The sequence below is a fragment of the Pan troglodytes genome, chromosome 8 (genome assembly GCF_028858775.2).
Source record: "Pan troglodytes isolate AG18354 chromosome 8, NHGRI_mPanTro3-v2.0_pri, whole genome shotgun sequence".
Classification (NCBI taxonomy): domain Eukaryota; kingdom Metazoa; phylum Chordata; class Mammalia; order Primates; family Hominidae; genus Pan; species Pan troglodytes.
The window spans coordinates 38,932,420-38,954,266 of record NC_072406.2 but is presented as its reverse complement, the minus strand read 5'-3'; the positions used below and the strand labels follow the sequence as shown (position 1 = coordinate 38,954,266).

The 21,847-nt window shown below is 36.8% G+C and overlaps 1 protein-coding gene across 14 annotated transcripts in view; it reads right to left on the bottom strand.

Moving 5' to 3' along the window:
• MYO3A (myosin IIIA) overlaps positions 1 to 17,130 on the bottom strand; it is a 285,430-nt gene extending 268,300 nt beyond the window's left edge. For 10 of the 14 annotated variants that reach the window (XR_010146830.1, XR_010146831.1, XM_016962796.4 and 7 more), the window contains exons 1-2: positions 16,843 to 17,013; positions 15,539 to 15,625 (exon numbers count right to left, since the gene is read on the bottom strand). Coding sequence is in view for 2 of the 14 variants with exons in the window: in XM_016962803.3 (XP_016818292.1) it covers positions 15,539 to 15,565 (27 nt within the window). In the remaining 12 variants the exon portion in view is untranslated. Of the gene's footprint in view, positions 1 to 15,538; positions 15,626 to 16,842; positions 17,014 to 17,040 lie in introns of those variants that run through there. The other 4 variants (XM_063781509.1, XM_016962803.3, XM_063781511.1 and 1 more) reach the window with 3 other exon arrangements.
• Positions 17,131 to 21,847: the final 4,717 nt, after the last annotated feature.

Below are 21,847 nucleotides of genomic sequence, written 5' to 3'. Positions count from 1 at the left end.
CACCACCTCGGTACTCCAGCAGCATTCTACGCTGCTGTTATCTGACATCATTACTGTATGCGCAGCAACTGCACAGGGCTGAAATGATTGACTGATTAATTAATTAAAGAATATGGCCAATGAGACCATTTATTGATATCATTATCAATATTATCAATAATATCACTATCCTATATCACCACTGGTACCGTTATTGTGATTATAAATCAGATAGCATTTATGTATCTGATATCATTACTGTATGTCCAATACCTGGCACACTGCTGAAATAATTAATTGATTTGTCAATTAATTAAAAGAATAGGTCAGTGAGATCAAGTGACTTTATAAAGGACATTTTATGTTTTCTTCCAAGTAATGCTCTTTTCTATATTCTCCCTATATTATATCATTTCTATAAAACTACAAAAAAGGGTGAGAATAATAAAAGAAAGGAAAGTATTCTTAGCACTTCTGGTAGCACTCACATTATTTCAATTATCTATACAAACCACACTCTTTTCAATATAAATTAATATTCCATATTAGCCCATGAAATTCACTTGTCTGGCCACACTCACAACTTTCACCTTTATTCACATCACCAATCCACTGATCTTCAACTTTCTTTAAGCCCGTCAACCCTCTTAATTTTTCACTCCCTACTCATTTCTCCTTCCTCAGGATAGACTCTAAGCCTTGTATTATTGTGACGTCTTTACAAAGGCCCTAAACACTCTTGTTCCTCCCTTTTTCCATCATATTCTCCTGGAGGGTGAAAACAACTCTGGTTAAATACTGCATCTTCTTCACATCTGTGCCCATAACTGAGAAAACCATACAACCATGTTGACTAGTTTCACTTAAAATTCAGGATAACACATTGACAAGTAAACTCTCAACTCTGCCCAGCAACCCTACTGCACTTCTGTTGTTTGTATATTCCCTGTTCTCTGGAATTACTATTTCAAAGTGATATCTTTCCTCAAATTTGTCTCTCTACAAATTGTTCCCTCTTTGCTGTTTACCTTCTCCTACCAAATTTTACAAGTGATGCCTGTACTTCATAATTAATTGAAAAAATGGAAGGAATAATAAATCCTTAATATTCTGACCTCAAAAGCTACAAACAAATGTGCATCAAACATAGTAAGTTCATTGCTAGCCGGGGTAACTGCTGTTTGTCCTCAAATAGCCTTTTCCTTTGGTTCCTTCTTGTCCTGTAGATCTCAGTTCAAATGTCAATTTCTTAGAAAGGCCCTCCCTGACCAACATTTATGAAGTTAGCCTTCTCCACTTAGCCTGTTATTCTTTCATTAGAATGTAAGCTACATGAGGGTATGGGCTTTGTTATTTTATGACTGTATCCACAATTCCCAAAACAATGCCTAGTACATGGTAGGCAATCAATAAATATTGACTAAATGGGCAAATGTTTATTTGTTCATTGTTAATTCTGACAGCAGAGACCTAATCTATTTTGTTCACTTCCAAATCTAATAATAGATTTGGCCTTACTTTGTACCTAGAAAATATGGTAAATGTTAAATATATAGCTGTTGAATAAATAAATGAATAGGGTTCTTCGAAAAATACTTTTTTTAAGTTAGGAAGAGAAATAAGGTTTAGGGAGAACTGAAAAGAACATGAAAATCCAAAACACAATAAAGAGCATATTCTGATTCATTATACTTACGGGCACATTATCGAGTAAATGGCTATGAATGCATGCTAAAAATTGTATTACTATATAAAAACACACTTCTGAATAGTTCTTAGAACACTTAATCCTTATGAAATTCATGTCTTTGATCCAAAATGCAAAGAGGTAATCAGTAATAATCATCCTCTTTAACAATTTCATAATCAGTGACAAAATCACTACTTCTTACATCTACTTGAGTCATGCAAATAAGCATTTATGCCATCTCTATAACATAAACGTTAGACCAAAAAACCAAATTAAATCTTGTTAAAGGTCTGAAATAGGAGTTGTCAACCAAGAGAAACATTCATTACATGGAATACTGCCTTTCAAGCAGTAATGTTATTGAACACAGTCTTCATTTCTGATATATTAACTCTCAGGAGTTAACTGTTGGTTTTTCAATACACAGACGTAAGAATTCAATGAAAAATTGACGGACAACAAATATGTGCAAAGTATTTTTATGAGTTTTGGAAATACAAAGATAGAAAACTCATGGATAGATTAATAAACATGTAACTATAACATATTATAAAAAGTGATAAATAATAAGAATATGCATAAAGTGCTGTAATAGCCCAGGTGAAAAGCAGTTTATTCTGAACTGATCAGGAAAAGATTCAGAAAAAATTCTGAAGTGGTCAGGAAAAGATTTGAGCTGGACACTAAAAATAAGCAGGAATTTGTTTAAAATGCAATTTTTTCTTTAACAGTTCTCAATCAGACAAATATTTAAAGCAGTGTATCAATATAGTATAAAACATTGTTTTAAAAAGTCACAAAATGACAAAAAAGAGGCATTTTGGAAACAGAATACACCTAGTCATGTTCCACATAAAGCAAATGAACAAAACTCCCAACACATAGGTAAAATGAAGCCATTTAAAATGACTGCTTCAAAATAATACACTAAATAATTTCAAGAATTAGGCTAGAATCAAGTCTCTTGACTGCTAAACTACACTTTTTCCATACAAAGTTGTTTATTCTTTAAGAATGAAATAGAATGTCACAGCTAGTAAACAACTAATTACTTAATAACTATGGTAAATTGCATTTGACATAAAAATGAATGTTCATATATTTTCCCTAATCCTTTAGCATGCAAAGAATGAAAAGTAATTCTCTAGCCTATAAAATTAAAACATATAAATAAGTTCTTAGTTATATGATCATGTAAGCCAAATAATTATTTTCAACATATATATTTAACATATTTTGATATGTGTATTTACCATAATTCTGAAAAGGTACTAGCAAAGCTACATTTTTGAAATGAATACTCATCTTTTTGAATAGATTTATTATATATTGAGCTTTTGGTTTTTTTTAAGATAGAAAAATTGATCATAATACAATGAAAAACGTATCTTCAGGATCTTCAGATTCATCTCAACAATTATTCTGCTTGTTTTTGTAAACATGCACCTAATTCTTCTTTAATAAAATAACCAAACTAGCTTCATGCTCATTCTAAAACACAGCAGGGCTGGTTTCCCATTGGGTTATCTGTGTTCCCTCTGCCTAGAATGCTCTTTCTCCAGATATTGACATGGTTCACACCCTCACTTCCTTCAAGTCTTACATCAGCCATCACCTCCCCAATAAGTCCCACCCTGATCATCTTACTTATAATCCCAGTCTGACTTCCTGCATCCCATCTTGCCTCCCAACTCCTTGTCTCACTTACCCTGCTCTATTTTGATAACACTTATCACTTCCTAACACTCTACATAATTTCCTGTAATTATGTTTTGTTTTCTCCACTACCAGAATGTAAGCCCCTTGAGGCCTGAAATGTTTGTCCTGTTTTTTCACTGATGTACTTCAAAGACTTTAAAACCATGCCTGACACATAGTAGACAGTCCATAAATATTTGGTGAATATTAAATAGAAATGAATATAAAAGAGTACATAGAAAAATTTCAAATGATTTCAACAACCCATTTTATCAAATATTTTCCAAAGAAATAATACCATCTTTGCCAGGTGCAGTGGCTCACGCCTGTAATCCCAACACTTTGAGAGGTAGAGGTGGGTGGATCACCTGAGGTCGGGAGTTCGAGACCAGCCTGACCAACATGGAGAAATCCTGTCTCTACCAAAAATACAAAATTAGCCGGGCATGGTGGTGCATCCCTGTAATCCCAGCTACTCAGCAGGCTGAGGCAGGAGAATCGCTTGAACCCGGGAGGCGGAGGTTGCAGTGAGCCAAGGTCATGCCATTGCACTCCAGCCTGGGTATCAAGAGCAAAACTCTGTCTCAAAAAAAAAAAAAAAGAAAAAGAAAAGAAATAATACCATCTTATGCATTTTTTTTCAGAGAATAGAGATAGACGGAACATGTGAAAGTATCTATAATAAGACAGACTGTACAAAATCAGATAAATTTATTAAACAGAACCAAATGGAAATTCTGGATATATAAAAAAAAATAACTGAATTGAAAATCTTACTAAAGGAGTTCAAGAGCAGACTTGAATAGGCAGAAGAAAATGTCAGTGAACTTGAAGACAAATTTCTTGTAATTATCATCTGAAGGGCAAAAAGAAAAAAGAACGAAGGAATATAAACAGAGCCTAAGGGATATATAGAACGCCACCAACAAGACCAATATATACATTATGAGAGTTCAAGATAGAAAAGAGAAACAGAAAGGAGAAGAGAGCTTATTCGAAGAAATAATGGCCAAAAACTTCACAAATTTAAGGAAAGACATGCATCTAGAAATCCAAGAGGCTCACTGAATTGCAAGGCAAATCTTTTTTTTTTTTTTTTTTTTTTTTGAGACGGAGTCTCACTCTGTCACCCAGGCCAGAGTGCAGTCGTGTGATCTTGGCTCACTGCAAGCTCCACCTCCCAGGTTCACGCCATTCTCCTGCCTCAGCCTCCCGTGTAGCTGGGATTACAGGTGCCCGCTACCACGCCCGGCTAATTTTTTGTATTTTTAGTAGAGATGGGGTTTCACCGTGTTAGCCAGGATGGTCTTGATCTCCTGACCTCGTGATCCACCCGCCTCGGGCTCCCACAGTGCTGGGATTACAGGTGTGAGCCACCACAACTGGCCTGTAAGGCAAATCTAAAGAAACCCATGCCAAGACATTATAATCAAGCTGTGAAAAGACAAAGACAAAAAAAAAAAAGGGAAACTTAAAAGCAGCAAGAGAAAAGCAATTTATCACATACAAGGGACTCTCAAGATTATCAGTGAATTTCTCAGCAGAAATCTTGCAAGCTAGAAGGCAGAGGGATAATATATTTAAAGTGCTGAAAGATAAAAACCTGTCAACTAAGAATTCTATATCTGGAAAACTATCCTTCAAAAATGAGAAAAAAAAATTAATTTTTGTTCCCAGATAAACAAAAATGGATGGAGTTCCTTACCACTCCATCTGCCCTACAAGAAATGCTAAATGAAGCCCTTTAGGTTGAAATGAATGGATGCTAGACAATATCTTGAAGTCTCATGAAAATGTAAAGTTCTCCAGTAAAAGTAATTACATGGAAAATTATAAAACCCAGTAGTATTGTAATTTTAGTTAATGCCACTTTTTTAATCTTGAATTTCAAACACAAATACATAAAAATACTTATAAATCTATGTTAAGTGGGGATACAATATATAAAATGTAATTTGTGACATCATTAACATAAAGTGTGGGGGCAGGGCTGTAAAGCAGTAGAATTTTTATAAGCAATCAAGTTAAGTTGGTATCAGTTTAAAATAAGTTGCTATAATTTCAGGATGTTATGTATAATCCCCATGGTAACCACAAAGAAAATAAGAAAAGAATCAAAACATGTCATTACAAAATATACACTAAATACAAGGGAGATAGTATTAGAGGAAGTGAGTAACAAAAACGTTATAACATCGAAAAACAACCAAAAAATGATAATGGTAAGTTCTTCTCTATTGGTGTTTTAAATGTAAATGGATCAAACTCTCCAATCAAAAAACAGATTGGCAGAATGAATTTTATAAAGAAACACATCTGATGCAACTATATACTATCTACAAAAGACTTCAAGCCATAAACTTTTACAAGAGACAAAGAAGAAAATGGGAAAATGATAAAATGGTCAATTTGCCAAGTAGACATAACAATTATACACATATATGTACCAAAATTTAGAGCTCCAAAATATATGAACAAACATTGACAGAACTAAAGGGGAAAACAGACAGCTCTACAATAATAGTAGAAGATTTCAATATCCACAGTAATGGATAGAACAATGAGACAGAAAATCAGATATAAAGGACACGATCAACACTATAGACCAATTGGATCTAACAGACATATACAGAATGCTGCACCCAACAGTGACAGAATACACATTTTTCTCAAGTGCACAGGAATATTCTTCAGGATAGACTATGTGTTTGACTGCATTACAAGCCTTAATGAATTTAAAGGGACTGAAAACATGCTAAATATCCTTTATGATCAAAATGTAATGAAACTAGAAGAGGGGAAAATCCACAAATATGTAGAAATTAAGCAGTACACTATTAAACAACCAATAAGTTATAGAAGAAATTACAAGAGAAAACTGAAAATATCTTGAATCAAATGAAAATAAAAATACAACATAGCAAAACTTACAGAATCCAGCGAAAGTACTACTGAGAGATAAATTTGTTGCTCTAAAAGCTTAAATTTAAAAAGGAAGAAAAATATGAAATCAATGATGTAACTTTACACTTTAAGGAACAAGAATAAGAGGAGCAAACTGAAACTAAAGGTGACAAAAAAAGTAAGAAATAATGAAGATGCAGCAGAGATAAATAAAATAGAGAACAAAAATGTAGAGAAAATCAACAAAACCATGAGTTGATTCTTCGAAACCTTTAAAACCTTTAAGCAGATTTACTAGGAGAGAGGACATAAATAACTAAAGCAAGAAATCAAAGAGGGAAAATTTTTACCAATTACAGAGAATTAAAAATGATTATAAGAGAGTACTGTTAACATTTGTATGCCAACAAATTGGATAAACTAGATGAAATGGACAAATTCCTAGAAACACACAATTCACCAAGACTGAATCATGATGAAGTAGAAAATCTGAAGACGTATCACTTATAAAAGAGATTGAATTAGTAATCAAAAACTTCTCTACCACAATAACAACAAAATCTCAGGACCAGATCACTTCACTGGTGAATTCTACCAAACATTTAAAGAATAATTAACGACAATCCTTCTCAAACTCTTCCAAAAATATTAAAAAGAGGGAACACTTCCTAACTCATACTATGAGGCCAGCATTATCCTGACACCAAAACCAGACAATGGCACTACAAGAGAATAAAACTGGAGATGAATATCTCTGTGAAGATTGATGCAAAAATCCTCAACAAAATACAGGCAAACTAACTTCAACAGCATATTAAAAGGTTCATACACCATGACCAATGGTGATTTATTTCTGGAATACAAAAATGATTCAACATATGAAAATCAATCAATGTAATACGCCATGTTAACAGAAGAAAGGGGAAAAAACACATGATCATTTAAGTTGATGCGGCAAAAGCATTTGACAAAATTCAACACCCTTTCAAAATAAAAACACTCAACAACCTAAGAATAGAAAAAAACGACCTTGACATAATAACCATTTATAAAAAGCCTGTAGCTAACATTATATTCAATGGTGCAAGACTAAAAGCTTCTTTCCTAAGATCAGGAACAAGACAAAAATGTCCACTTTTACCATTTCTATTCAACATAGTACTAGAAATCCCAGTCAGAGCAATCAGGCAAGAAACATAAATAAAAGCATTCAGACTGGAAAGAAAGAATTGAAATTATCTCTGTTCACAGACTATTTGATCTTATATGTACCAAATCCTAAAGAATCACACACACACACACACACACACACACACACAAATGTTAGAACTAATTAATGAATTCAGCAAAGCTGCAGGATACAAAATCAACATGCAAAAATCTGTTGTTTTTCTGTACACTAACAATGAACAACCAGAAGAAGAAATTAGGAAAACAATTTCATCTACAATAGAATCAAAAAGAATAAAATACTTAGGAATAAACTTAACCAAGGAGATGAAAGACTTGTGTATTGAAAAGTACAAACATTGCTGAAAGAAATTAAAGAACACACAAATAAATGGAAAGATATCTGTGTTCATGGATTGGAAGATTTAATATTGGTTAAATGTCAATATTTCCCAAAGTTATCTATAAATTCAATGCAATTGTTAGCAAAATCCCAATGATGTTTTTTGCAGAAATAGAAATAAATACATCCTAAAACTCATATAGAATCTCAAAGGATCTCCAGTAATCTTGTAAAGAAGAACAAAGTTGGAGGTTTTATACTTCCTGATTTCAAAACTTACTACAATGCTACAGTAATCAAATCATTGTGGTACTGGTACACATAGACAAATAGAGTGAAATAGCCCAGAAATATAGTCAAATGATTTCCAACAATAGGGAAAAAACAGTCTTGTTAACAAGTGGTGGTGGAAAAACTGGATATCCACATGCAAAAGAACATTACTGTTAGATCATATATAAAAATTAACTCAAAATAGATCAAAGACTTAAACATATGAGCTAAAATAATAAAACACTTAGAAGAAAACATAAGGGAAAAGCTTCATGAAAATGGATTTGGCAATTTCTTGGATATGACACCAAAAGCACAAGCAGAAGAGAAAAAATACATAAATTGGTCTTGGTAAGAACCAAAACTTTTGGATATCAAGGGATGTACAAAACATCAACAACAGAGTGAAAAGACAATCTTCACAATGAGAAAAAACACTTGCAAATCATATATCTGATAAAGGGTTAACATACAGAATATATAAATAACTCTACAACTAAAAAAAAAACAACCCAATTAAAAAATGAGCAAAGGATTTGACTAGAAGTTTCTCCAAATAATATATACAAATGGTCAATGAGCATATGAAATTATGTACAACATCCTAATAATTAGGAAAATGCAAATCAAAAAGTCACAGTGCGATACCACTTCATGCTCATTAGAAGTTATTATTTAGAAAGAAGAAACCCAGAAAGCGATTTCAGTGTTGTTAATGTTGTAGAGAAATTGGAACTCTTGTGCATTGCTAGCAGGAATATATTGCAGCTGCTGAGGAAAATAGTACAGCAGTTCTTCACAAAAGTAAATATAGACTTACCATAGGATAAAAATTTCACCTCTTGAATATAAGCCAAAGAATTCAATCAAAGGCTCAAAGAGATATTTGTACACCCACGTTAATGGCAGTATTATTCACAATAGCCAAAGACAGAAACAACCTACATGTCCACTGACAGATGGATAACAAAATGCTGTATACACCTACAGATTATTAATTGGCTGGACACGGTGGCTCATGCCTGTAATCCCAGCACTTTTGGAGGCTGAGGCAGGCAGATCACTTGAGGTCGGGAGTTCAAGACCGGCCTGGCCAACATGGCGAAACCCCATCTCTAACAAAAATATAAAAATCAGCCAGGTGTGATGGCATATGCCTGTAGTTCCAGGTACTTGGGAGGCTGAGGCAGAGGCATCGCTTGAACCCAGGAGGCAGAGATTGCAGTGATCTGAACTCATGCCACTGCATTACAGCCTGTGCGACAGAGAGAGACTCCCTCTAAAAAAAAAAAAAAAAAAAAAGAAAGAAAAAAGAAAGTAAGAAAGAAAAGAAAAGAAATATTATTCAGTCTTAAAAAGAAAGGAAACTTGACACATACTACAACATGTATGAGATGGATGAGCCTAGAAGACGTTATGTTGAGAAAAATAAGCCAGTCGCAAAGGGAAACATTATATGATTCCACTCATATGAGGTGTTTAGAATAGTCAAATTCAAAGACAAAAAGTAGAATTGTGGTTGCTAGCAGCTGGGGTAAGAGAGAACAGGAATTTTGTTGAATCCAGAGTTTCAATTTGGGAAAATAAAAAATTTCTGGAGATGGATGGTGTTAATGGTTGGGCAACAATGTGACTGTACTTAATACCACTCAACTGCACATTTAAAAATAGTTTAAAAGGTAAATTTTATGTAATGTATGTTTTACCACAGCAATATAATTACCCAGAATGTAATACAGGGGGTCAAAATAATAGAAAAATGTGAAAAACAAGTTAAAAGATATGGAGAGGAGAATGGGATGACCAGGTTGCTCTCAGATCCATGCATGATCATCCATCTCCTGAATCTTGGGGACCGACATCTCAAAACCGTATTTCCTACACTCCTTGTCCAGCTGGCTTCCTGCCCTGAGAAATTCTGCCAGTGAGTCCCAAGTAGAGAGAAGGGAGAAATCAAAATATTTTTCCTCTGCTTTCTTTGCTTTCTATGGTGATGTCTCCATCAGTTGCTGTGGCTCTCTATGGTCCCTGTCCCTGTAGGACAGAAACCGTCAGGGTTCTAGATAGCCTCGGATTCTGGGTTCTGCTAAGACTACCTCCTGCAGCCTGAGAAGTGACAACAGTCTTTTGCTACTGTTAACTTTTAAATTGCCTCACTATCCCCTATTTGGCTTTCAGATATGACAAACATTTGTCACTAATTCTCCATATTAAATTCCTTATGTTGAACTGTATGGCATTAACTGTTTTTCTTGACTGATTCAGCCTAATACAAATCTAATCAGAATTTGAGAAGAAAATAAGAGAATGGAGAAAAGGCAATCAATAATGACTGAGAAGTTTCCAAAATAGTTGAAAGGTAGAACACTCCAATTCAGGAAAATTCAAATAAGATAAATAAAAAGAAATCCACACTTATATATACCACAATGAAACTATACAGCATCATCAAAGACAGTAAGAAGCTCTTAAAGTCAACCAGATAGAAAAGAGTTATTACATACAGAGGAAAATAATTGGAATGATTGCTGGTTTTTCAAAAGAAGACAGTAGCATAATATATTCAAAACACTGAAAGAAAATAATTGTTAATCTGAAATTAACAAAAGTACCCATAAAAGTATCTTTCAAGATGAAAGGCAAAATGAAGGTATTTTTCAGAAAAAAAAGTTTAACACCACTGACCCGAGAAAGAGCACTTCTAAAGGATATGTTTCAAGAATGACAATGATCCCGCAAGAAAGGTCTAAATTACCAAAAACAGCAAAGAAACTGTATGTTATATAATTGTAGGATACAATAATGGGCTATGTTGGACAAGATTGAACAGTAATAATCAAAAGTGGAAATGTGATAGGATTTAAAATGTTCTAAGTTCCTCATATAGTTCAGGAAGCAGTTAGAAATAACTTTAGACTTTAAAAGAAAAATATACATGTCAAATACTTGTAACAGTAGAATCTCAAATTACCATGTATAGTCTCCAAAATATTAGCAGAAAAAAAAAACCTGACTTTACGAAAGTCATTCAATTAAAAAATTCAAGAAAGGAGAATAAAGGAAACATAGAAAAAGCAGTAGAAATAGACAGCATAAAATAACAAGTGGAAATCATTATAATATACCAGTAACCACAATAATTATAACTGGACTACACTCACCAGTGAAAAGACAGAAATTGGTAGCTACGGGCTGTTTGAAAGACATCCACCTAAAACCTAAACAGAGAGAAAAGAATGGAAGTACAATAATGGTACTATGTAATCCTCAATAAAAGAAAGTGATGTGGCTAGCTCAATACCAGGCAAAATATATTTTAAAGCAAAAATATTTATTAGAGGCATGATGGCCACTACATAGTAATCAAAAACTTAATTCATCAAGAAAATACAAAAACTCAAAACAGAACCCCAAAACATGTCAAATAAAGGCTGAAAGAAATAAAGAAATAAATTCACAATTTTAATGGGAGACTTTAACATACCTTCTCAGTAATTTTTTGATTAAGTAAACAAAAAAATGTTTGTAAGGATAAATAAAATTTGAACAACATAATTAACAAGGAGAATTTAATGGATATGCCAGAATACATATGAAATCCTACATACAAAAAAGAATAGATACGCTCTCTGAGCACGTATGATTGCAATGCAATTAAATAAGAAATTAACTACTGTAAGCTACATTGTTAAAAAAAAAAACTATACAATTGCATACCTTAAAAAGGCACTAAACAATTTAAAAGTCAAAGAGTAAACATAATGAACATTTTAAAATAGACTTAGAACTGAATAATAATGAACAATTTACTCAACAAAATGTATGACCAGCAACTAAAGTAGTGCACAGAGGAAAATATATAGCCTCAAATTTTACATTAGAAAGGAAGAAAAGCTAAAATTACATAAAACCAATGACAGTAGAAAAAGAGAAGGGTATAAATTAAAGAAAAACATTACAGGAAAAAAAGATTAGGGGATTCATAAATGTAATAGTTCTTTAAAGATAATTTTTTTTAAATAGGGAGATCCTTGTTAAGATTGATCAAGAAAAAACTAGCAAGAAAGAAGGTAGAGATGTGCAACATTAAGGATGAAAAGACTAACAAATTAGAGCAGAGACTAAAAAGATAATTTTATATTAATAAATCTAAAACCAGATTAGATGGACAATTTCCTAGAAATATTACAGAAGGAAAAATAGAAAGATAAAAGCTATTTTTCTTGAAATGACTGCATTCATGAGCCTTCATATTTTAACTCCAACCACTTAATTCTTTACTCATATAACCTCTAAGGAGAGTACATAAGTTAAACAAAAAAATCATTCTCTCCAAGTTCTGTATCTCATAATACTTCATATGTAATGACCAAATCTATTGGTGAAAGAGGCTAGAAACCCACCTTAGTAATAACTGCTTCATAAGTGAACACGGGCATGTTTTCTTTTCTAATATAATGCAAATATCAATAAATTTAATCATTAACTTTCCAAAATACATGCAGAAAGCAGGACTTTTTAATGAAAATATAAATTGCCTCATTGATATAGAACATGCTAAGAAGACAGCAGATGGCTTTACTCAAAACCAAGCAATATTTGAATATCACGAGTCTTACTTTTATACACATTCATCATGTATATTCTGTAGAATACTATTCACAGATCCTTGCCTTTATGCACCCACTTCTGTCAAGCTGCTTACACTGCATCACATAAGGATTACATCAGATTCAAAAGAAGTTGCTGCCTGTGATGGAAGAAACACACTGGAGTTTCAGCTGGTCAGCTATAGAATTTTGTCTCTCTCCACAGAGTAGCCAGGATGATCTCAACATAGAAATCAGATCATCTTATTTTCCTGCTAAAAACCCCACAAAATCCACATTCTTTACCAAGTTCTCCAGACGCTGAATGATCTGGCCATTTCTGACTTTCCTGTGTTCTCACCACTCTCAGTGACTTCAGCCTCAATTGCCTTCCAACGGGACTTACAACATTGTTAAACCCTTTTCTGCCCCAGGACCTGTTGTCTTTGCCTAGATGCTTTCCCCAAGCCTCTATCAGACTGATTTGAACATCTCTCATACACAGTCACATATCAGCAGGACCATACACAGTTACTACACCCGTAAATGCAATATGCCTGATTTTAATTTATTCTATAGATTATTCTCCTGGGATGACTATGAAAATAATAAAACAAAGCCCTCCTGGTTCAAAGAAACCTACAAAAAATTAAATTTGCCCTGTAAAACACTAGTCTGAATCGCCAAACAAGTTTCGGGTGTCTCCTTTCTTACAGAACATTAAAACACAGGAATTGGTCTAGCTTAACTGGTCACAGAAATCTGGTCTAGCTTAATTACAGACCACATGAACTGGACACACATTCTTTCCAGCTTTCCAATAACAGTATAGTTTAAAACAGACCTTGTCCAGTTATATGTATGCTCTGTTTTGAATGAGCCATAACCAATGTTTTGTTCCCTTCAATTTGCTTAAAAATGTTTTGCAAAGAGGAAATACAAAATCTACTTAAATACTTTTGTATTTGTATTCAGTTCTCCACCATTCATTTTCTCCCTTTATAATTATGAGGATAAAAGTACTTGCTTAAAATAAATGCTAGAACCAAAAGAAAGGCTATAATTTCCTTTAAAAAAAACTCCATCTTTAAAAGGTGGTGTTAGTGAGCCTCCAAAAAACTTTAAGTCACCAGATCATTATTTTAAGCTTTAGTATAAACCTACAAGTCAATGTCCACAGCTGTAAAATGGGATAATAATGCATGTCTGAACAAATTCTCAGAGTTGATATAAGCATCACCTGAGTTTTATGAGGAACTGTTTTGTAAATTGCAATACAGGATTATTCTCCTTTTCAAAGGATGACAGTTAAGCTATTGTGTGAGCCACATAATTAACCGTTCAAGTTAGTAAGGGATATTTCCAGAGTCTGAAATCACAAACTCAAATGTCTGCAGGAGTGAGGGAGGTAAAATATATGAGTGAAGCAGGACTTGATGAAATAAAGGCAGAGGATGGCAGCAATGTGGCAAAGTGGAGAATGTATACCCCACCCAAAGTGGGCAACTCATCCTGGCTTCTGCCATGAGCAGTTGCAAGAGCTGTCTTGCCTGGTCCTCCATTTTTTTCAGGAGAAGCCAGGACTCCAGGAACTTACACAAAATTTACTAATTTGAAAATACTGGTAAGTAAATCAATTATTTTAAAGTACTGAGCTGACCCAAAGAAACATTTCTAAAGGCCAATTTCAGGCTTGAAACTATCGCATACTACTTCTATATGAGGTTCTGCATTTTTTATCAAGAAATGATCTATAAATATAAACATATCGACATTGTCTAATCACCCTCAGATATCAGGAAAAATGGATATTAACAGTGGCTATTTTTTTTAACTGCTTACCATATTCCAGGTACCTACTGTGCTTAAAGTTTTACATGCAGTATGTCACTTAATTATCAGGAGAAGCCCTTTAGAAAAGCATTACTGTAACCCATATTTTCATAAAAGAAAACTGAAGATTAGAAAGTTTTTAAGGTCATAATGTTTAAGTTCATGGTAGAAATTAAGTGTCCAATGATAGATGATTTTAGTTCAAAAGAGTAATGCTTCCCAACTTGAGGTTCCTAACTCCCAATGTGTCGCCAAAGTAGTAAGGGATCGTCTGTGTATCAATTTGAAAGCTTATCAGAAATCTTCTATTTACCCTCTAATGAATAATTGAATTTGTTTCCTATTACTAGGGGGAGGGAGTTTGTTTGTTAGGTACAATCATTCAAATTATCAATTCCCGGACAAAACTAATGAAAGGATCCTTGTTTGTAAAAAGAAAAAGAAAACGCAGCTGGAAATAACACTGCAAAAATTATTTACATAATAAACATTTTACAAACTTTATATGATTTATATAAAAGAACTATACATTCTAAAGGGTATTTCAGCCTCCAAATATTTATTTATCAAAACCACTTGTAGCAAATAATGGACCTTCAAATATTTTGGATTTGACAGAGAAAGTTATTTTTCAAAGAATATATGCTAAAAAAAATTAGGCTATAAAGATGCAGTCGAAAAAGGACAAGATGATGCTATCAAATTATGTGACATGACCAAATTTTAATATATGTATATATACACATATATATTAAGTTGATATTAAAGATTACAAAATTGAATCTTTTAGTTTGCATTTGCATCCCCAAATAATAATTTTAAAGGACTAAGACAAATGAATGTAATTTTTCACATGCTAGACATCTCATCAATATATTCATAAAGCCCATGTTATCTTTGAAAGCTTATGCATCTGTAAATTTTCCCATTTTAAAATAATTATCTTTTATAATGTAATAAAAATCAATATGGCACGAATAACATGCACCCCATTTATCTGTCAAAACTTGCCACTTAGGTTCTGGCAAACCCAGAACACTTGTCAATTTTATCACCTACCGTTAGCAAAGCTTGAAAATAACGCATAACAATGCTCAGACGCCAAGACTTTGAATACTGTGTCCAGGCTGCACTGGCGCCCTGGGCCTGTAACCCAAAACAAAAAGATCATGGCTTTATGGGAGTAAACATTCAGGATCTGGGGAAAATAATCAGAAGTTGAACTTAGAAACTTCTAGGTAGAAGGGCAAGACAAATAGTTTATTCCTCAGTAACTAAGTTTTCGCACTTTTACACAATGAACAAGGAACTTAAAGCCCCTCATTTCATATGCTGGCATTAAACAACTCTCAAGCTAGCAGATCCGTCTGAATTATAAAAATGCTTAAGAAGGTTTAAGTGCACCTGCACAATTAGTTAATTCACCAAGAAAACTAGAAACAACCAGAAATGAAGATTCTTTTGAGTTTTCAAAAACGCTTAGTGTGTAGGGTTCAGTGGCATTACAACAGTTATTTCAAGGCTTATGGCCAATTTCCATTCTAACAATAATAAAATTCTTTTTCTGGAAGGGGGATAGTAGCAAGGTGCGAGTTAGCAACTACTTGGAGAACAGAACAGAGCTGTTGGTGAGCAGAGTTGAAAGGACATCCTTTCCTGGTAGGTTTCTCTATTTCTCAATAATGATCATACTTTTCTTGTCTGCTCTTTCTCCTTAAAATGAAAACTCCTTTACGGATGCATTTGGGGTTGCAGGGAGCCCAGCTCCACCGACCTGCTTGTTCTGAGAAATCACCCGGAACGCAGTTCCCTCAGGGACGAGCCGACCCAGCGCCACCTGTGGGCGGCACCGCAAAGCCCGCGAGCGCCACAGGTCTCCGAGGCGACACCCGCCAGACTCGGCGCCTCCTCCCTCCAGTCTCCCTGCAGGGCCCCCTCAGTTCTCGCCCCTCGTTACTCTTCGAGGTCCTCCCCTTACGTTTCTTTCCCAAGTTCACCCCTAAAGATCTTCCTTCACCCCTTACGCCACCCTTCCCGTTCCCTCCTCCTGTTTCCACTTCACGTTCACCCCTCCCGTTCCCTCCTCAACTTCATTCCTCACGTTCCCTCCTCGAGATCCCCCCTCACTATCCCCTCGCGTTCCCTCCTCGGGTTCACCCACAAGATCTTCCCTCAAGTCCACCCCTCACATTCACCCTTCCCGTTGCCTCCTCCTGGCTCCCCCTCGAGTTCACCCCCGCCCCCGTTTCCCTCTCAAGTTCATCCCTCTCCTCCCCTCGAGCTCTCCCATCCAGCTCGTTCAAGCCTCACATTCCCCCTCTTGGTTTCCCGCTCTACTTCTCCCCTCGAGTCCCTTCTCTCACCCCAGGCCCCGACAAACACACAGGTCCTCCGGATCTGACCCGGGCGGGCGGGCGGTCGCGGCAGCCTCGCTCTCAGAGAGCCCCGGGCCCGCCCTGCAAGCCCCGGGGTCCAAGGAAGCGGGGCCGTTTCCGGCGCCGCGCGGGCGCCGCTACCCACCGCCGCCCCACGCCAGTCCCCGGCGCTGCCCCGACACGTACCTGGGCGGGAAGCCGGGCGCCTCCTTACTTCCTTACGGGGGCGCTGGCTACGGGCGCTCCCTCGAGGGGCGGGCAGGGGCAGCCGAGCAGGGGAAGAACTGGGCCGCCTGCAGAGGGCGGGCCGAAGGTCGGCGGGAGGATCTGACCTGGGTCAACCGGGCCGAAGGGGCTCCTTATCCCGGCTCGCGGGGAATATTCTTCCTCTCGCCGCTCTCTCCACTGCCCGCAGGTGGAGGCCGCGCCATCCGCGCCATCCAGATCCTCGCAGGGCCCTTGGCTGGCTGCCGAGGTGCTTCCCGGGACTCCGGCCGCGCTTCCTTGGCCCGGAGCCCGGCGAGAAGGGAGTGGGGCCCCTGGATCCTGGAGCCCTCACGGACTGGCCCAGTGCCTGGAGCAAATTCTGCTCCCGGCCCCGCGTAGTATCTTCCTCCCAGGAAATTCCCCACACTACGAGGGTCTCGGACCCAGAGAATGTAATGGGTTTCAGGTCCAAGAGGGATAGTGAGTGGCTAATGAGATCGCTCCCAGGGTCCAGTTCCCTTTTGCAGACTGCTAAGGAGTTTGGGGCTGGGGCTGAAGTTAAAGGCAAGAACTTCTACCCTCGGGAGGCAGCCCGTTAGTCACCAACCCTCTCTCTACTTGGTCCTTTGCAATCCTTTCCAGACCTTCTGTGGTCTCCTGTCACACAGGGCTCACTTGGGGGGGACCCTGATGGCCAGATTCTCTTGAACAGTCTCTAGGGACGTATTGGGTATTGCTATACCTTCATCCATTGAACAGGTGAGAACTACAACCAAAACATACTTTGATTCTGTTAATTATCTCAATGGGTCTGTCGTTCATGTTATCTAAATGAGAATTATAGAAGAGACCAAAGAGAGGTCATCTAATCCTAATCAATGCATATCTTAAGGAAAAAATGTGATGTTAAAAATCTGTTTCAAAAGGTCATTCAGTATACTCAAGACCCTTCCTCTTAAAGTAGCTTTAAAATTTAGAAATTGGGCCGGGCGCGGTGGCTCACGCCTGTAATCCCAGCACTTTGGGAGGCCGAGGCGGCCGGATCACAAGGTCAGGAGATCGAGACCATCCTGGCTAACACAGTGAAACCCCGTCTTTACTAAAAAATACAAAAAAATTAGCAGGGCATGGTGGCAGGCCCCTGTAGTCCCAGCTACTTGGGAGGCTGAGGCAGGTGAATGGCGTGAACCCAGAAGGCGGAGCCTGCAGTGAGCAGAGATCACGTCACTGCACTCCAGCCTGGGCGATAGAGCGAGACTCCGTCTCAAAAAAAAAAAAAAAAAAAATTAGAAATTGAACAGTGGACTTGTAATAGGGATTATATTGAATCAATAGCCTAACATATATGAACAGCTTCAAATCAAGAAGTTATTTCATCAAAAACAGATCACAGCAAATATATTATTCGACATAATTATGGCCATTTGGACATACCTGGGAGATTTTAAGAATTAGAGCAACTGAGTGCTCACATGCAAAATAAAGTCACACTCTCAATAGAGACAAACAACACCCAATTAAAATACAATAGAAAAATAGATCCCATTCACAATAGAAGCATGAAAGAACATGAAATAACTAAGAATGATAAAAAATGAGAAATATAGGAGAAAAGTGGGAAAAAATTTTAAAATGCAGGATTGTTGAAAGACTATTTATAATTGGAAAGACACTGGAATCCTAAGTTAGAAGACAAGATGTTAAACACATAATTACTACCTCCCAAATTAGGAGACAAATATATTCTAGAATTCGTATGAAAACTACAGAAGCTAGAAGAGCTAAGTCCGGTGGTTCTCAGAGTGTGGTCTAGGGGAAATTTGTTGGGGGTCGGGGGGCGGTCTCTGAAACCATTTCAGGAGGTTCACAAGACCAAAATTACTTTAATAATAAGACTTTTTTCTACTCCTTTTTCTCTCCCATTTTTTAAATGAATTTATGATGAAGTTTTCCAGTGGCTCCATAATATGTGATATCACAACAGATTGAATACAGAAACAGGTAACGTCTTCTGTTATGCCAGACATTAAAGAAATGTGCAAGAATATAAAATAATGCCATTCTTACCATTAAACTTTTTTGGTTTTGGAAAATACAGGTATTTTTCACTTAAAAATATGCCATTCATGTTAATATGTAATGAGCTTAGTAGTGAAATATACTTTTAAAATTTCTCAGTTTTAATTGCTATAACATAAAAGTTCTTTGGAGTACTCAAAACTTTTTAAGAGTGTAAATAAAGGAAGGTTCTAAGACAAAAAAAATTGAGAACCTTTTTTTTTTCTTTGAGACGGAGTCTCACTCTGTTGCCAGTCTGGAGTGCAGTAACACGATCTCGGCTCACTGCAACCTCCGCCTCCCAGGTTCAAGTGATTCTCCTGCTGCAGCCTCCCGAGTAGCTGAGACTACAGGCACCGCCAGCATGCCCAGCTAATTTTTGTATTTTTAGTAGAGACAGCGTTTCACCATGTTGGGCAGGATGGTCTCGATCTCCTGACCTTGTGATCCACCCACCTCAGCCTCCCAAAGTGCTGGGATTACTGGTGTGAGCCACTGCCTCCAGCCCTGAGAACCTTTTGATAAGACAATGAAAAAGGAAACATGTAATTAAGCTATAATAATGAAAAGAATGGCATTAACACGGAATAGAATAGTGTGTCCAATCCAACCAGCCTAAGACCATCAAGGACAAAACCTGCAGTCCCACAAAGTCAGGTTCATGGACTCAATGTTACAGTAGAGATACTGCAAACTAGAGGAGCCATGAAGTGGAGTTTTGATAGGCTCAAAGCAAAGCAGAGCTGGGAGTCAACATGAGGTTTGGGCTGTGACCAAGGGTTCTGTTTCCTTGGATAAATGTGGAATGCTGTCTTGGGAAACTCCTTATCTGAAGCTCTGTACTTGAGTTGTAAATCGGGGCCATGTCTCTGTGAGTTAGATCCTACAAGCAATTATGGGAGGTTTCATTTTTAGTGACATAATTTCAAAAATCAAATTTTCTGATAGTCTATGAGCATAGGAAGCAAGATTTTCCAATGAGTTAGAAAGAAGTAGTCACTCAAAAAAGGGGACTGTTGACATTTCACAGCACAGCCTGCCCTTGGAAGAAGCATGGTGTCCTGTTCATCTTACACCTGGCAATATCAACTTTTTTTTTTTTTAAGTTTTTGTTTTTCCTTATGTTGCTCAGGCTGGTCTCAAACTCCTGGGTGCAAGAGATCCTCTCATCTCAACCTTCTGAGTATCTGGGACTACGGGTGCATGCCACAGTCCAGCCTCATTCCAGTTTTAACCCACTCATCTAGTTCTTGGCAAAAAGACTCAGAGAAAGCAGAACTGGGCCGAGCAAGGTGGCTCATGCCTGTAATCCCAGCTACTCAGGAGGCTGGGGAGGTGGAGCAATCTCAGTGAGCAGAGATTGTGCTTCTGCACTGGATGACAAAGTGAGACTCCATCTCAAAAAAAAAAAAAAAAAAAAAAGAGAGAGAGAGAGAAAAAAATGAATGCACTTGCCAGGAGCGAACTTCCACCTTGTAGACTAATGGCGTCTCATCAGTGAGCCCAGCACAAGTGACCCAGTGATCTGGGAGATCAATTAAGGGAAGAAAGATTGCTCATTCCTGCTTTCTGAGCTTCAGAAACCCTACCTTGTGATATTTGTACATGAACTGCAGCCCAATCAAATTAGTTCTCAAATTTAGCCTTATCTCTCTATTCTGCTGATATTGCCTTATTTAGGCCTTCGCCATCCTAGAGTATTCCAGATGTTTCCTGATTTTTCTACTGCCTTGCCCTCTCCACTTTATAATAAGTCAAATCAAATGTATTACTCAAGCCCCTTGTAGGAAGACTCCATGCATTTATAATTATGCCTGGGTGGTGACCCTCTCAGGCAAGAAAACAGAGTAAATCGCCTGTAGGTCTAAAAGTTCTCTCTTTTAAAAGTGCGAACTTTCTTTTAGTGCATTGTTTCATTTTATATGCATAATGTCCCTCTTTAATGGAAATACCTGTAAAGTAGGTGTCTCTATTTACTAATAAGGAAACTGAAGGGAGGAATCAATGATTTCTCAAAGGCCACCATCTTAGTAATCACCTCTTTATCACACTAAATTCCAAAAGTTACCACCTCTGTAAATGCTCAAATTAGAGTTTGATTCTCACAGAGCTATCAAGGATGAAAACATGATGCTTTAAATGATCTAAACCCCATTGAACTAGCTTCCCAGTGATGGGCCAAGAATGGGCTTCGGCCTTCCTGTGCCCTAAGGACTTTCTTAGGACCTTTCTCTCTTCTCTGTATCCACATTGAATTCCCACTCCCTTTTATACTTACTGAACCAGTATAATCTTAGTTGTGACATGCTTGACTGTTCTTTTCCTAGGAAAATGCATTTGCCAGAGTTAGTATCATGGATATAGTAGACCACTTTTAAGGAATCCATCCCTCCATTTCTTATTCATTACTCAATTAATATTTACTGGGTACTTCTAGGTGCTGCAACTGTTCTAGGCATTGAATTTGAAACCTGTCTTTGCCACATATAACTATAAAATATTTGGAAGATTGCCTTCTATATGTGCTTATACTCCAAGATGGAAGATTACCAATGTAAGTGATATTCAGTTAAAACCTACACATTCTTTCACTACTAACCTTATCTAAATCATCTGATCATTTGCATTATTAACTTTTTAGAACACGTGGCTCAGGTGTTTTCTTGATTATTATTTTGGGCACTTTTAGCTGGTTGTGGCTTTATTGTCAGTTTTGCGGCTATCAGGA